The sequence below is a fragment of the Heterodontus francisci genome, chromosome 6 (assembly GCF_036365525.1).
Source record: "Heterodontus francisci isolate sHetFra1 chromosome 6, sHetFra1.hap1, whole genome shotgun sequence".
NCBI classification, from domain to species: domain Eukaryota; kingdom Metazoa; phylum Chordata; class Chondrichthyes; order Heterodontiformes; family Heterodontidae; genus Heterodontus; species Heterodontus francisci.
Window position 1 is genome coordinate 7,921,563 of NC_090376.1, and position 16,862 is coordinate 7,938,424.

A 16,862-nucleotide genomic window follows, 5' to 3' on the forward strand; every position below is an offset into this window, starting at 1 on the left:
TTCAGCAATTTATATATTAACATCTGAAAGATATTAATGGATGTGTACGGTAATAACCAAGAGTAATTCAAAAGCTGTAAAACCAGTTGGTGTTCAGGAAAATATGCCACCATTTCCTTAGGCAACTGGGGATGGGCAGAGGCTGGGAATTCTGCAGTGAGCAACTCGCCTCCTGACTCCCCAAAGCCTGTCCACCATCTACAAGGCACAAGTCAGGAGTGTGATGGAATACTCTCCACTTGCCTGGATGGGTGCAGCTCCAACAACACTCAAGAAGCTCGACACCATCCAGAACAAAGCAGCCCGCTTGATTGGCACCCCATCCACAAACATTCACTCCCTCCACCACCGACGCACAGTGGCAGCAGTGTGTACCATCTACAAGATGCACTGCAGCAACTCACCAAGGCTCCTTCGACAGCGCCTTCCAAACCCGCGATCTCTACCACCTAGAAGGACCAGGGCAGCAGATGCATGGGAACACCACCACCTGCAAGTTCCCCTCCAAGTCACACACCATCCTGACTTGGAACTATATCGCCGTTCCTTCACTGTCGCTGGGCCAGAATCCTGGAACTCCCTTCCTATCAGCACTGTGGGTGTACCTACCCCACATGGACTGCAGCGGTTCAAGAAAGCAGCTCACCACCACCTTCTCAAGAGCAATTGGGGATGGGCAATAAATGCTGGCCTGGCCAGCGACGCCCACATCCCATGAATGAATTTAAAAAATCATAAATGCCTGCACTGCCCACATCCCAGAAACAAATTAAACAAATTAAACAAAAATGATCCTTCATGGAAGTTATCTGTTTTTTCAAAAGGTTGGTCCAACCCATTAAATGTTTCTGGTTGTTCTCTGTTCTGCGTACTCCTTATTCTGTAACAAAACAAAAACCTGCATTTATATGGTGCCTTGAACATGTTAAAAAGATCTGAAGGTACATCCTGTTGTGGGGGGAGCGGGGATGATGGTGGTGTACTGATAATGACACTGAACTGGTAATGTAGAGGCTGAGCCTGGGGCTCTGGGGGAAAGAGTTCTAATCGGACCACGGCACCTGGTGGAATTTAAACTCAATTCATAAGAAGAAAAATTCTGGGATTAAAAAAAAGCTACAGATCACTGTCAGTAATGATGCCATGAAACTATCATTTTGTAAATAGTTTTTATTTTGTAAAAACCCATCTGGTTCACTAATGTCCTTTAGGAAAGGAAATCTGCTGTCCTTACCTAGCCTGGCCCTAAATCATTAATGATTTAGACGTGAATATAGGAGGTATGATCAGTAAGTTCACAGATGACACAAAAATTGTTGGTGTCGTAAATAGTGAGGAGGAAAGCCTTAGATTACAGGGAGATATAGATGGGCTGGTAAGATGGGCAGAGCAGTCGCAAATGGAATTTAATCCTGAGAAGTGTGAGGTGATGCATTTTGGGAGGACTAACAAGGCAAGGGAATATATAATGGATGGTAGGACCCGAGGAAGTACAGAGGGTCAGAGGGACCTTGGTGTACTTGTTCATAGATCACTGAAGGCAGCAGCACAGGTAGATAAGGTGGTTAGGAAGGCATATGGGATACTTGCCTTTATTAGCCGAGGCATAGAATATAAGAGCAGGGAGGTTATGATGGAGCTGTATAAAACGCTAGTTAGGCCACAGCTGGAGTACTGTATACAGTTCTGGTCACCACACTATAGGAAGGATGTGATTGCACTGGGGAGGGTGCAGAGGAGATTCACCAGGATGTTGCCTGGACAGGAGCTATGAAGAGAGACTGAAAAGGCTAGGGTTGTTTTCCTTAGAGCAGAGAAGGCTGAGGGGGGACATGATTGAGGTGTACAAAGTTATGAGGGGCATTGATAGGTTAGATCGGAGGAAACTTTTTCCCTTAGCGGAGGGGTCACTAACCAGGAGGCATATATTTAAAGTAGGGGGCAGGAGGTTGAGAGGGGATTTGAGGAAAAAACTTTTCACTCAGAGGGTAGTTGGAATCTGGAACACACTGCCTGAAGAGGTGGTAGAGGCAGGAACCCTCACAACATTTAAGAAGTATTTAGATGAGCACTTGAAACGCCATAGCATATAAGGCTGTGGGCCAAGTGCTGGAAAATGGGAATAGAATAGATAGGTGCTTTATGGCCAGCACAGACACGATGGGCTGTAGGGCCTGTTTCTGTGCTGTATAACTCCATGACTCTATGACTCTATGACATGTGACTCCAGACCCACAGCAATGTGGTTGACTCTTAACTGCCATCTGAAGTGGCCTAGCAAGCCACTCAGTTGTCAAGGGCAATTAGGGATGGGCAAAAAATGTTGGCTTTGCCAACGATGCTCAGATCCCATGAAATAAAAAAAGGAGAATTATCAAACCAAATTTCAGACCAAGCTACTTACAGAGATATTAAGAGAAGTGACTACAAGCTTGGTCAAAGGGGTAGATTTAAGGGCCATCTTAAGGAGGGGAGAGAGACAGAGAGGTTTCGGGAAGGAATTCTAGAGCACAGGGTCTCAGCAGCTGAAGGCCGCCAATGGTGGAATGATTAAAATCGGGATGCTCAAGGGGTCAGCATTGGAGGAGCGCAGAGTCCTCGGAGGTTTGTGTGTCTGGAGCAGATTACAGAGATAGGGAGGGGTGAGGCATGGAGGGATTTGAAAACAAGGATGAGAATCTTATGTAGGTGAGCGAGCACAAGTGTGATGGGTGAACAGGACTTGGTACGAGTCAGGAAACAGGCAGCAGAATTTTGGATGAGCTTATTTCTACACAGGGTAGAAATTCGGAGTGAAAACAAGAAATGATGGAAATACTCAGCAGGTCTGGCAGCATCTGTGGCGAAAGAGGCAGAGCTAACGTTTCAAGTCAGTGACCCTTCATCAGATTTCACATTTCCAGCATCTGCAGTATTTTGCTTTTATTTCAGTAGAAATTCGGAGGTTGGCCAGAAGAAGAAAGCAGTTTGCCCCCTCCACATCATCAGGGCGGGCAGTCCACCCCAGCTATTTAAACGAGCCGCCGCACTGAATATGGTGTGTGGGCAGACCACCATTGTTTTCGAATTTCAGCCCTCTGTATTCCAATTTCCAAGTTATTTATAGATATCAAAAAAGAAATGGTCCTAGCACTGACCCTTAGGCCTTAGCGGTCACCATCCTCCAGTGTGAAAACCACGACTTACTGTTTTCTATCCTTAAGCCAATTGTTAATCCAAGCTGACACTGACAGTCCTATTCCATGTTCCGGCGGGATAGAGAGGGAGGTAAAAGGGGTGGAGGAGTTGCATTACTGGTCAAAGAGGATATCACAGCTGTGCTGAAGGAAGGCACTATGGAGGACTCGAGCAGTGAGGCAACATGGGCAGAACTCAGAAATAGGAAGGGTGCGGTAACAATGTTGGGGCTGTACTACAGGCCTCCCAACAGCGAGCGTGAGATAGAGGTACAAATATGTAAACAGATTATGGAAAGATGTAGGAGCAACAGGGTAGTGGTGATAGGAGATTTTAATTTTCCCAACATTGACTGGGATTCACTTAGTGTTAGAGGTCCAGATGGAACAGAACTTGGAAGGAGCATCCAGGAGGGTTTTCTAGAGCAGTATGTAAATAGTCCAACTCGGGAAGGGGCCATACTGGACCTGGTGTTAGAATTAGAATTAGAACATTACAGCGCAGTACAGGCCCTTCGGCCCTCGATGTTGCGCCGACCTGTGAAACCATCTGACCTACACTATTCCATTTTCATCCATATGTCTATCCATTGACCACTTAAATGCCCTTAAAGTTGGCGAGTCTACTACTGTTGCAGGCAGGGCGTTCCACGCCCCTACTACTCTCTGAGTAAAGAAACTACCTCTGACATCTGTCCTATATCTATCACCCCTCAACTTAAAGCTATGTCCCCTCGTGTTTGCCATCACCATCCGCGGAAAAAGACTCTCACTATCCACCCTAAGTAACCCTCTGATTATCTTATATGTCTCTATTAAGTCACCTCTCCTCCTCCTTCTCTCCAACGAAAACAACCTCAAGTCCCTCAGCCTTTCTTCGTAAGACCTTCCCTCCATACCAGGAAACATCCTAGTAAATCTCCTCTGCACCCTTTCCAAAGCTTCCACATCCTTCCTATAATGCGGTGACCAGAACTGCACGCAATACTCCAGGTGCGGTCTCACCAGAGTTTTGTACAGCTGCAGCATGACCTCGTGGCTCCGAAACTTGATCCCCCTACTAATAAAAGCTAACACACCATATGCCTTCTTAACAGCCCTATTAACCTGGATAGCAACTTTCAGGGATTTATGTACCTGGACACCAAGATCTCTCTGTTCATCTACACTACCAAGAATCTTCCCATTAGCCCAGTACTCTGCATTCCTGTTACTCCTTCCAAAGTGAATCACCTCACACTTTTCCGCATTAAACTCCATTTGCCATCTCTCAGCCCAGCTCTGCAGCCTATCTATGTCCCTCTGTACCCTACAACATCCTTCGGCACTATCCACAAATCCACCGACCTTTGTGTCATCCGCAAATTTACTAACCCACCCTTCCACACCCTCTTCCAGGTGATTTATAAAAATGACAAACAGCAGTGGCCCCAAAACAGATCCTTGCGGTACACCACTATAACTAAACTCCAGGATGAACATTTGCCATCAACCACCACCCACTGTCTTCTTTCAGCTGGCCAATTTCTGATCCAAAGCTCTAAATCACCTTCAACCCCAGACCTCTGTATTTTCTGCAATAGCCTACCATGGGGAACCTTATCAAACGCCTTACTGAAATCCATATACACCACATCCACTGCTTTACCCTCATCCACCTGTTTGGTCACCTTCTCTAAAAACTCAATAAGGTTTGTGAGGCACGACCTACCCTTCACAAAACCGTGCTGACTATCGCTAATGAACTTATTCTTTTCAAGATTATTTCAAGGTGTTGGGGAATGAGCCCGGCCAGGTGGTTGAAGTTTCAGTAGGGGACTACTTTGGGAATAGTGATCACAATTCCGTAAGTTTTAGAATACTCATGGACAAAGACGAGAGTGGTCCCAAAGGAAGAGTGCTAAATTGGGGGAAGGCCAACTATACCAAAATTCAGCAGGAGCTGGGGAATGTAGATTGGGAGCAGCTGTTTGAAGGTAAATCCACATTTGATATGTGGGAGGCTTTTAAAGAGAGGTTGATTAGCGTGCAGGAGAGACATGTTCCTGTGAAAATGAGGGATAGAAATGGCAAGATTAGGGAACCATGGATGACAGGTGAAATTGTGAGACTAGCTAAGAGGAAAAAGGAAGCATACATAAGGTCTAGGAGGCTGAAGAAAGACGAAGCTTTGAAAGAATATCGGGAATGTAGGACCAATCTGAAACGAGGAATTAAGAGGGCTAAAAAGGGTCATGAAATATCTTTAGCAAACAGGGTTAAGGAAAATCCCAAAGCCTTTTATTCATATATAAGGAGCAAGAGGGTAACTAGAGAAAGGATTGGCCCACTAAAGGACAAAGGAGGAAAGTTATGCGTGGAGTCAGAGAAAATGGGTGAGATTCTAAACGAGTATTTTGCATCGGTATTAACCGAGGAGAGGGACATGACGGATGTTGAGGTTAGGAACAGATGTTTGATTACTCTAGGTCAAGTCGGCATAAGGAGGGAGGAAGTGTTTGGTATTCTAAAAGGCATTAAGGTGGACAAGTCCCCAGGTCCGGATGGGATCTATCCCAGGTTACTGAGGGAAGCGAGAGAGGAAATAGCTGGGGCCTTAACAGATATCTTTGCAGCATCCTTAAACACGGGTGAGGTCCCGGAGGACTGGAGAATTGCTAGTGTTGTCCCCTTGTTTAAGAAGGGTAGCAGGGAAAATCCAGGTAATTATAGACCGGTGAGCCTGACGTCAGTGGTAGGGAAGCTGCTGGAGAAGATACTGAGTGATAGGATCTATTCCCATTTGGAAGAAAATGGGCTTATCAGTGATAGGCAACATGGTTTTGTGCAGGGAAGGTCATGTCTTACCAACTTAATAGAATTCTTTGAGGAAGTGACAAAGTTGATTGATGAGGGAAGGGCTGTCGATGTCATATACATGGACTTCAGTAAGGCGTTTGATAAGGTTCCCCATGGTAGGCTGATGGAGAAAGTGAAGTCGCATGGGGTCCAGGGTGTACTAGCTAGATGGATAAAGAACTGGCTGGGCAACAGGAGACAGAGAGTAGCATTGGAAGGGAGTTTCTCAAAATGGAGACGTGTGACCAGTGGTGTTCCACAGGGATCCGTGCTGGGACCACTGTTGTTTGTGATATACATAAATGATTTGGAGGAAAGTATAGGTGGTCTGATTAGCAAGTTTGCAGACGACACTAAGATTGGTGGAGTAGCAGATAGTGAAGGGGACTGTCAGAGAATACAGCAGAATATAAATAGATTGGAGAGTTGGGCAGAGAAATGGCAGATGGAGTTCAATCAGGGCAAATGCGAGGTGATGCATTTTGGAAGAGCCAATTCAAGAGTGAACTATACAGTAAATGGAAAAGTCCTGGGGAAAATTGATGTACAGAGAGATTTGGATGTTCAGGTCCATTGTTCCCTGAAGGTGGCAACGCAGGTCAATAGAGTGGTCAAGAAGGCATACGGCATGCTTTCCTTCATCGGACGGGGTATTGAGTACAAGGGTTGGCAGGTCATGTTACATTTGTATAAGACTTTGGTTCGGCCACATTTGGAATACTGCGTGCAGTTCTGGTCGCCACATTACCAAAAGGATGTGGATGCTTTGGAGAGGGTGCAGAGGAGGTTCACCAGGATGTTGCCTGGTATGGAGGGCGCTAGCTATGAAGAGAGGTTGAGTAGATTAGGATTATTTTCACTAGAAAGACGGAGGTTGAGGGGGGACCTGATTGAGGTGTACAAAATCATGAGAGGTATAGACAGGGTGGATAGCAAGAAGCTTTTTCCCAGGGTGGGGGATTCAATTATTAGGGGTCACGAGTTCAAAGTGAGAGGGGAAAAGTTTAGGGGGGATATGCGTGGAAAGTTCTTTACGCAGAGGGTGGTGGGTGCGTGGAACGCGTTGACAGCGGAGGTGGTAGACGCGGGCACAATAGCGTCTTTTAAGTTGTATCTAGACAGATACATGAATGGGCAGGAAGCAAAGAGATACAGACCCTTAGAAAATAGGCGACATGTTTAGATAGAGGATCTGGATCGGCGCAGGCTTGGAGGGCCGAAGGGCCTGTTCCTGTGCTGTAATTTTCTTTGTTCTTTGTTCTATGTATTAAACTCTTCATGCTTGAATTTTGCACTCAGGGACTGTGTGCCTGTTTTTCATTAACAACATTCTTCAAGTGTGTTCTCACCCTATTTATATGGAATGTGAACACAATAATAGTGTCATTTTACAACTCAGCAAAACACTGTTCAACATGTGTTAATTGGGGCTGTAGTGAAAGATTCCTGACAATGCCAGTAACTAATTTGAGTTTGAATCAGAATGATAAATCCAATGCGATTACCATGTAGGACAAAAGCATTTCTATTGAATCATTTAGAGCCTCAGAACGTCGCACAGTGCTATCCTGCCAATGAAGTACATTTGAAGTATAGACACTGTTGCAATGTGGGAAATGTAGCAGCTAATTTACACACAGCAAGATCCCACAAACAGCAATGTGACAACGAGCAAATAATGTCTTCTTGTGATGTTGGTTGAAGGATAAATATTGGCCAGGACACTGGGGAGAACTCCCCTGCTCTTCTTCGAAATAGTGTCCCTGGGATCTTTTATATCCACCCAAGAGGGCAGTCGGAGCCTCGGTTTAACATCTTGTCTGAAATAGAAAGACGGCACATCTGACAGTGCAGCACTCCCTCAGTACTGACCCTCCGACAGTAAAGCGCTCCCTCAGTACTGACCCTCCGACAGTGCAGCACTCCCTCAGTACTGCACTGGAGTGTCAGCCTAGATTTTGAACTCAGGTGTATGGAGTGGGATTTGATACCAGAACCACCTTCCTCAGAGGTGAGCGTGCTCCCCCTCTGCAATTATTTTTTTACAGGGTGTGGGAGGTCATCTTTTGTGAAGAGGGATCTTCTTTTCTTCTTTGGCCTCCTTATCTCGAGAGAAAATGGATACGCGCATGGAGGTGGTCAGTGGTTTGTGAAGCAGCGCCTGGAGTGGTTATAAAGGCCAATTCTCGAGTGACAGGCTCTTCCACGGGCACTGCAGATAAAATTGGTTGTCGGGGCTGTTACACAGTTGGCTCTCTCTTTGCACTTCTGTCTTTTTTCCTGCCGACTGCTAAGTCTCTTCGACTCGCCACACTTTAGCCCCGTCTTTATGGCTGCCCGCCAGCTCTGATGAACGCTGGCAACTGACTCCCACGACTTGTGATCAATGTCACAGGACTTCATGTCGCGTTTGCAGACTTTAAAGCGGAGACATGGACGGCCGGTGGGTCTGATACCAGTGACGAGCTCGCTGTACAATGTGTCTTTGGGGATCCTGTTATCTTCCATGCGGCTCACATGGCCAAGCCATCTCAAGCGCCGCTGACTCAGTAGTGTGTATAAGCTGGGGATGTTGGCCGCCTCGAGGACTTCTGTGTTGGAGATACGGTCCTACCACCTGATGCCAAGTATTCTCCGGAGGCAGCGAAGATGGAATGAATTGAGACGTCGCTCTTGGCTGACATACGTTGTCCAGGCCTCGCTGCCATAGAGCAAGGTACTGAGGACACAGGCCTGATACACTCGGACTTTTGTGTTCCATGTCAGTGTGCCATTTTCCCACACTCTCTTGGCCAGTCTGGATATGGCAGTGGAAGCCTTTCCCATGCGCTTGTTGATTTCTGCATCTAGAGACAGGTTAGTGGTGATAGTTGAGCCTAGGTAGGTGAACTCTTGAACCACTTCCAGAGCGTGGTCGCCAATATTGATGGATGGAGCATTTCTGACGTCCTGCCCCATGATGTTCGTTTTCTTGAGGCTGATGGTTAGGCCAAATTCATTGCAGGCAACCGCAAACCTGTCGATGAGACTCAGCAGGCACTCTTCAGTGTGAGATGTTAAAGCAGCATCGTCAGCAAAGAGGAGTTCCCTGATGAGGACTTTCCGTACTTTGGACTTGGCTTTTAGACGGGCAAGGTTGAACAACCTGCCCCCTGATCTTGTGTGGAGGAAAATTCCTTCTTCAGAGGACTTGAACACATGTGAAAGCAGCAGGGAGAAGAAAATCCCAAAAAGTGTGGGTGCGAGAACACAGCCCTGTTTCACGCCACTCAGGATAGGAAAGGGCTCTGATGAGGAGCCACCATGTTGAATTGTGCCTTTCATATTGTCATGGAATGAGGTGATGATACTTAGTAGCTTCGGTGGACTTCCAATCTTTTCTAGTAGTCTGAAGAGACCACGCCTGCTGACGAGGTCAAAGGCTTTGGTGAGATCAATGAAAGCAATGTAGAGGGGCATCTGTTGTTCACGGCATTTCTCCTGTATCTGACGAAGGGAGAACAGCATGTCAACGGTGGATCTCTCTGCACGAAAGCCACACTGTGCCTCAGGGTAGACGCGTTCGGCCAGCTTCTGGAGCCTGTTCAGAGCGACTCGAGCAAAGACTTTCCCCACTATGCTGAGCAGGGAGATTCCACGGTCGTTGTTGCAGTCACCGCGGTCACCTTTGTTTTTATAGAGGGTGATGATATTGGCATCGCGCATGTCCTGAGGTAGTGCTCCCTCGTCCCAGCACAGGCATAACAGTTTGTGTAGTGCTGAGAGTATAGCAGGCTTGGCACTCTTGATTATTTCCTTCCCAGGGGCTTTTCCGCTGGCTAGAGAATCAATGGCATCACTGAGTTCCGATTTGGTTGGCTGTATGTCCAGCTCATCCATGACTGGTAGAGGCTGGGCTGCATTGAGGGCAGTCTCAGTGACAACATTCTCCCTGGAGTACAGTTCTCGGTAGTGCTCAACCCAGCGGTCCATTTGTTTGCGTTGGTCAGTGATTTTGTCCCCTGATTTAGATTTGAGGGGGGTGATCTTCTTGATGGTTGGCCCAAGAGCTCTCTTCATGCCATCATACATTCCTCTGATGTTTCCGGTGTCTGAGGCCAGCTGAATATGACTGCATAGGTGTTGCCAGTAGTCGTTTGCGCAGTGCCTGGCTGTTCTTTGTGCAGTGCTTCTGGCTGCTTTAAGTGCTGCGGATGTTAAATCGCTGGGGGCTTTCTTGTAGTTCAACAGTGTAATGTGCTTAGCGGCTATGACAGGTTCCAGCTCTTCATTACGAGATTGAAACTAGTCTACATTTCTCTTCGCACTTTTGCCGTAGGTGGTCAAAGCTGACTCATAGATGGCGTCTCTGATGTGGGCCCACTTGGTCTCAGCATCCCCTGTGGGAGTGTTTTGAAGGGCTGTTACAAGTGAATTTAGAAATTTTTGTAACAGCTGTGGGTGAGAAATTCTGCTCGTGTTGATGCGTGGGTGGCCCTTCTGCTTGGAATGATGCAACTTCTTTGGTCTGAGTCTAACCTTGCTGCACACCAGGGAGTGGTCGGTGTCGCAGTCCGCACTGTGGAAGCTGCGTGTGATTTGAACACTGTTTAAGGCGGCTTGCCTTGTGACAATGAGGTCTAGCTGGTGCCAACGACGTGATCGTGGGTGCCTCCATGAAACCTGGTGACAGGGTTTAGTGTGAAGAGGGATATTAATTCAGAATAGAACAATTTCCTATTTTTATCATCCAGCGACAGCTTCAAACACTCCCAGGGCAGGTACAGCATGGGTTAGATCACGAGTAACACTCCCTCTGCACTGTCCCCATCAAACACTCCCAGGACAGGTACAGCATGGGTTAGATCACGAGTAACACTCCCTCTGCACTGTCCCCATCAAACACTCCCAGGACAGGTACAGCACGGGGTGAGATCGAAAAAAAAGGAGTGAAAAAAAAAGAAAAAAAGACAAAACAGGGTTAGATACAGAGTAAATCTCCCTCTAAAAATAAAAACGGGGTTATATACAGAGTAAAGCTCCCGCTACATTGCCCCATCAAACACTCCCAAAGCAAAAGGAAAACAAACCAGGGTTAGATACTGAGTAAAGCTCCCTCTTCACTGTCCCCATCAAACACTCCCAGGGCAGGTACAGCACAGGTTAAGTACTGAGGAGTGAAGAAAAAAGACAAAGAAAAAAAAACGGGGCTGGCTGATGCCTAATTGGGACCACTGACTGCTGGGTGCACAACGAGTCTCAGTTGACTGCTGATTGTGGACTGTGTGCTGGAAGCTGGAGGCCATGTGACTGCTGCAAGAGCAAGACTGAGACCTTACGGAGGGTTTTTCCATCTATCCCTGTCTACAAAACAGGAAACAGGAGTCCAGAAGAACTGACGGCTCTTGTGAGTTTGGCTTTTTGAAGACCTTCCATTGATTGTTGTGGGGAGGGGGCAAGAAGAGACCTGGAGACCTTGGGTGGGGCTGTTTTGTTTGAATAGGGAGCTCCTGTGTTTAACAGCATTGAATAGGAGCTCTCTCTGCACCCCAATGACCTAGCCTGGGATAGCTGGAGCTGCCCCGGTGAAGAGCCTTTCTCCTTTCTGTTTTCCCTCAATACTGGAAGCAGTGTGTGTCTGGGCAGCTTACAGCTATCCCAGGTGACGATATCGCTCCCCACCCTGCCCCTACCACCAACTGGAAGACCAACGAAAAGACTGCCTTAAAAACAAATTCTGCAAAGAGATTGATTCCTCCTGGCCTTCCTCTCTTTCAGCCTCTCTCTGATGTGATAACCCCCCAGCAAAGTATTTGTGGGACTATTTGTTATTTTTTTTTCTCCTCTCTCTCAAACTCTATTTTATTTAACGGTGCATGTGACACTTCAACCCCATGGCGTCACAGTCCTCTCCGGTGGCAGGGCCTTCCTATGCTACAGCAGCTGCTGCAGCTGCTCCTGTATCCCCGTCACCATTTAAAATCTTGACTTCAAAGCATAGGGCGAAGAGTTACCCAGTGGTCCTGCGCCTGAGCAGGGGGCGCACCGTGGGCGGGATTTCCTGCCAGTGAACCCTCTGGAGGCCACTGCACAGCATGTGATTCTATGGAACGTCCCGCCCTTTATTCCCGATGAGATCCTCCTCCCCCAGCTGCACCATCTGGGGGAGGTGAGGTCAGGGCTCAGATTGGTCTTTGGGAGCACAGCCTCCTTCCACCGCCAGCTATTTATGCCGCTGGCGCGGTAGGAGGTCACGGAAGGCTATTTTGCTGTTCAGTTCCAGTCCACCGAGGCGCAACCTGAGCCTGGGCACAGCCCAAGGCCCGATCCCGGGGAACCCACTTGCCCCAGGGCTGGACACCTTTTGCAAGGAGCACCACGCACCTCCTCTATCTGGGAGTCCACCTTTCACCCCTCTGAGGAAGCCTGGCCGGCAAACTGGCGGGGGTTGGAGGCGAAAGTTGCCACTCGGCTGGGGCACTGGACAGGACTGCTCTGAGTGCTTTCCTACAGGGGCCGTGCGCTGGTCATAAACCAACTGGGGGTCTCGATGCTGTGGTACCGGTTGGTCACTTTGGCCCCACCCCCTGCAATCACCAGCAAGATCCAGACGAAGCTTGTCGATTTCTTCTGGGGCAAGAGGAAACACTGGGTCTCTGTCGTGGTCCTGAGTCTCCCGATCGAGGAGGGCGGCCAGTTGCTGGTGTGCGTCTGCACCCAGGCTGCGACTCTCCGTCTTCGGACCCTGTAGAGATACCTGTACGTCGAGCATCCTCCCAGATGGTGTGCGCTGGCGACGTATTTTTTGCGCCAGTGTCACTGTCTTCAAGATGACACACAGCCCCCGGTGGAGACCGTTAGCCATGCCATCTCTGAGCGAGTTGCCTGTCTTTTACCGGGATCTATTCAGAGTCTACTCGGCTGTCCAGGTGGCCGGCTCTGGGGACGGACCGACGGGCGGAGGAGTAGCCGAAGCCCCCGGGACGCCCCTCACTGCGGGTGACGAGGGGGCTCGGGAGTGCAGAGTGCTCCCAGCCAAGCTGACTCCCACTCGGCCGGAACTGCACATTGGACCCAGGCCCCGAAACTCTCCTCGGGAGCCGGTCCATACAACACGTGCTGCCTCTCGGAAATGGCCTCCATGTCATTCCAATCGGCGCAGAGGGGTTTCCTGTACGGGCTGCTCCTGCACACTCTCCATTTCCTCGCCCTCATCAGACAGCCGGACACGCCCTGGCAGTCCGCGTTGCCATCTGGCGGCAAGGGGAAGCCACGGGGGAGGTCTCTCTACGTGGGAGTCCTCCCCCTTTACATCAGGGAGCTAAGGTGGAGGGTGCGGCACAGGGCAGTCCTGTGCAATAGACTTTTAGGCAGGTTCACGGACTCCCAGGCCGCCTGTAATTTCTGCGGCCTGGACGAGTCTGTGTTCCACGTATATATAGAGTGTGCATACTTAAAGGGGCTGCTCCTCAAGTTTTGGCTGCACTTCAGTCCCACACTGCTGATCTTTGGGCACCCAGTGCGGAGGGGCGTGGGCCAGGAGGAGGATCCCCTCGTCGGTCTGCTCCCGGATCTGGCCAAGGTGGCAATTCACAGGTTCAGGTTGCAGGCCATCTGGGGGCCCATCCGCCCCGATTGTCTGCCCCTCTTCCACGGTTACATTCGCGCCCGGGTGTCCCTGGAGAAGGAGCATGCAGTGTTCGCCAGTACGCTTGAGGCCTTCCGCGACCGGTGGGCACCGCAGATGCTGAGAATGGCATTTTAATTTGAGTTTTTTGGTTTATTTATTTGATTTTTATAAAGTTATTTTTAAAATGTATATAAAGGGGGCCTGAGGAATAAAGGCCCCCTCGGCATAAAATACATAAAAGGGGCCTGGGGTATAAAGGCCACCTTGAAAAAAAAAGAGGTTAGATACAAAAAAAAAGGAAAAAATGGTCAAATGTATAATAAAGCTCTCTTTTTAGTTGTAATATGAGCTTGATGCAGCTTATAAAGGGTGTTGGATGCTCCCTGGGGTAGAAAATTCTTATTGGGCACACAACTAATCCTGGAGGAGCAGGAAGTTGCAAAGGGACACAGAGGGACCAGGACAGATGGCAATCTGTTCAGAGGTTGAGGGCGTAGGAGTTGTGAATGAGCTAAGGGATTTAGATTTCTGTGTACAAAAATCACTAAAAGCTAGTGTCTTTAATGCATCGGTGCAGACTCGATGGGCCGAAGGGCCTCTTCTGCACTGTATTCTTCTGTGATTCTGTGATAGTGCTCGTGGTGTGGGAAGCAGTCGAAAAGGCTAATGGAATGTTGGCCTTTATCTCAAGGGAGTTAGAATACAAAGGAGAGGAAGTGCTTCAGTTGCAGTGAAGCTTGGTCAGACCTCAGCTGGTGTAACCGCGTTCAATTCTGGGCACCGCCTGTACAGAAGCACCGTTTATAAAATGTTATTAGAACACGTCCTCTGCTGCTGCTCACAGTAAGTTAGAGAATGTTCTGCTTTACAGGGGAAGAAACAGAATGTATTATTCTGCCAATGGATGGATGGATGGGTGCCCCTTTAAGACGATGAAGCCCACAGGCTTAAAATCGAAAAATGTTTTCGAGAGAAACAGAGTTAATATTTCAAGGCCAATGATCTTTCATCAGAACTGGAAGAACTTGGAAATTTAATAGACTTAAAGCAAGTACAGAGGCAGGGAAAGGGCTGTGAGGGAGTAAGAAACACAAAAATTCAGAAGAACAGCGATTAAATGACAAAAGGGATGATGGTGCAAGGCAAATGGGGCAGGTAATGGGAAAGTAAAGTCCGGGTTGTAAAGTGAAGTGTACTGGTGGTTAGGCAAATCCTGGATGAGTTCATAGAATAACAACTTTCACGTATACAGCGCTTTTAATGTAGTAAAACATCCCATGGCCCTTCACGGAGAGTGTAATCAGACAATATCTAACACCAACTACATAAGGCACTATTAGAACAGGTGACTCAAACGTTTGGTCAAAGAGGTACTTTTTAAGGAGTGCCTTAAAGGAGGAGAGAGAGGTGGAGAGGCGCAGAGGTTTAGGGAGGGAATTACAGAGCTGAGGAACCGGGCAGAAGAAGATGTGGCCGTCAATGGTGGAGCGATTAAAATCAGGAATGCTCAAGAGTCCAGAATTGGAGGAGTGCAGATATCTTGGAGGGTTATAGGCCCGGAGTTGGTTACAGAGATAGGGAGGGGCAGAGGTCCAGCTCCTCTATTTCGTGTTCCAGTTGTTTATACTTTGTTTTGGAATGTGACACGGAAATCTGAGTGCGACAACTGAAATGTGACAACGTTGCGGAGGTAGCAATGGGACCCAGGTCATTAGAAAGACAAACCAGTTAAACACAGATGGAGCTTAGCAGCAGAATAATACAGTGAACATTGCATGTCATGATCCCCCTGCTGTAATCATGAGCAATGATATAAGAGACTGACCAATATTACACTAACTGGAACCTGCGTCATTTTGTCTCCTTTCCATTAACTGAAAGATTGAACAGGCTGGGGGCTCTTTTCTCTAGAAAAGAGAAGGCTGAGGGGTGACCTGATAGAGGGCTTTAAGATTCTGAAAGTATTTGATAGGGTAGACCTAGAGAAGCTACTTCCACTTTGGAGAGATGTGGTGTAGTGGTAATGTCACTGAACTAGTAATCTAGAAGTTTAGACTAATGCCCTGCGGACACGGGTTCAAATCCCACCACGGCAGCTGGTGGAATTTAAATTCAATTCATTAATCTGGAATTGAAAGTTTGTCTCAGTAATGGTGCCATGAAACTATCATCGATTGTCCTAAAAACCCATCTGGTTCACTAATGTCCCTGAAGGAAGGAAATCTGCCGTCCTTACCTGGTCTGGCCTACATGTGACTCCAGACCCACAGCAATGTGGTTGACGCTTAACTGCCCTCTGAAGTGGCCGAGCGAAACACTCAGTTATCAAGCACAATTAGGAATGGGCAATGAATACTGACCTTGCCAGTGGTGCCCTCATCCCATGAAACGAATAAATAAACAACTTGTGAGTGAGACCAGTACTAGGGGACATCGCTATAAAATGGTGGCTAATAAACCCAATAGGGAATTCTGGAGAAACTGTGTTTCCCAGAGAGTGGAGAGAATGTGGAATTCGCTACCACAGGGAGTGGTTAAGGTGAATAGCATAGATAAGGGGAAACTAAAGAAACGCGTGAGGGTGAAAGGAATAGAAGGATATGGTGATAGGGTGAGATAAAGTAGGGTGGGAGGAGGCTCGTGTGGAGCATAAATACATGCATGGGCTGGTTGGGCCGAATGGCCTGTTTGTAGGCTGTAAACATTATGAAATTCTATGTAATTATTGCATCAATTATAATCTCTTGGAACTCTTACCCTCTCCCAGCTCACCGTCTACCTTGGAAAGAGGGACTTTGTCGACCATGTTGACTTTGTGGAGCCTGTTGGTGAGTGCACCAATGCGATATCTGCAGATAACGGACAATATAGACTGTGGGCCTGCTTCTCATATTGGCGTCACCTTCAGGTGTCAGGTTTGGTTTAGCCAAGTAGCACACTTACCTTTGAGTCAGAAATTTGTCAGTTCAAGTTCCACTCCAGAGACCCACAAGAACACAAGATATAGGAGCAGGAGTAAACCATATGGCCCATCGAGCCTGCTTCATCAATATGATCATGGCTGATCTTGGGCTTCGATTCCACTTTCCTGCCCACTCTCCATATCCCTCAATTCCCTGCGAGACCAAGAATTTATCTATCCCAGCCTTAAATGTATTCAATGATGGAGCATCCACAGCCCTCTGGGGTAGAGAATTCCAAAGATTCACAACCCTTTGAGTGTAGTGATTTCTCCTCAT

General features: G+C 47.9%; 1 protein-coding gene across 1 annotated transcript in view; it reads left to right on the top strand.

Annotated features, from left to right (window-relative positions):
• Positions 1-16,862, top strand: part of arrb1 (arrestin, beta 1) — a 114,918-nt gene that overhangs the window by 68,619 nt on the left and 29,437 nt on the right. The window contains exon 3 of the mRNA XM_068033050.1: positions 16,391-16,451. Within this exon, the coding sequence (XP_067889151.1) occupies positions 16,391-16,451 (61 nt within the window). The remainder of the gene's footprint in view (positions 1-16,390; positions 16,452-16,862) is intronic.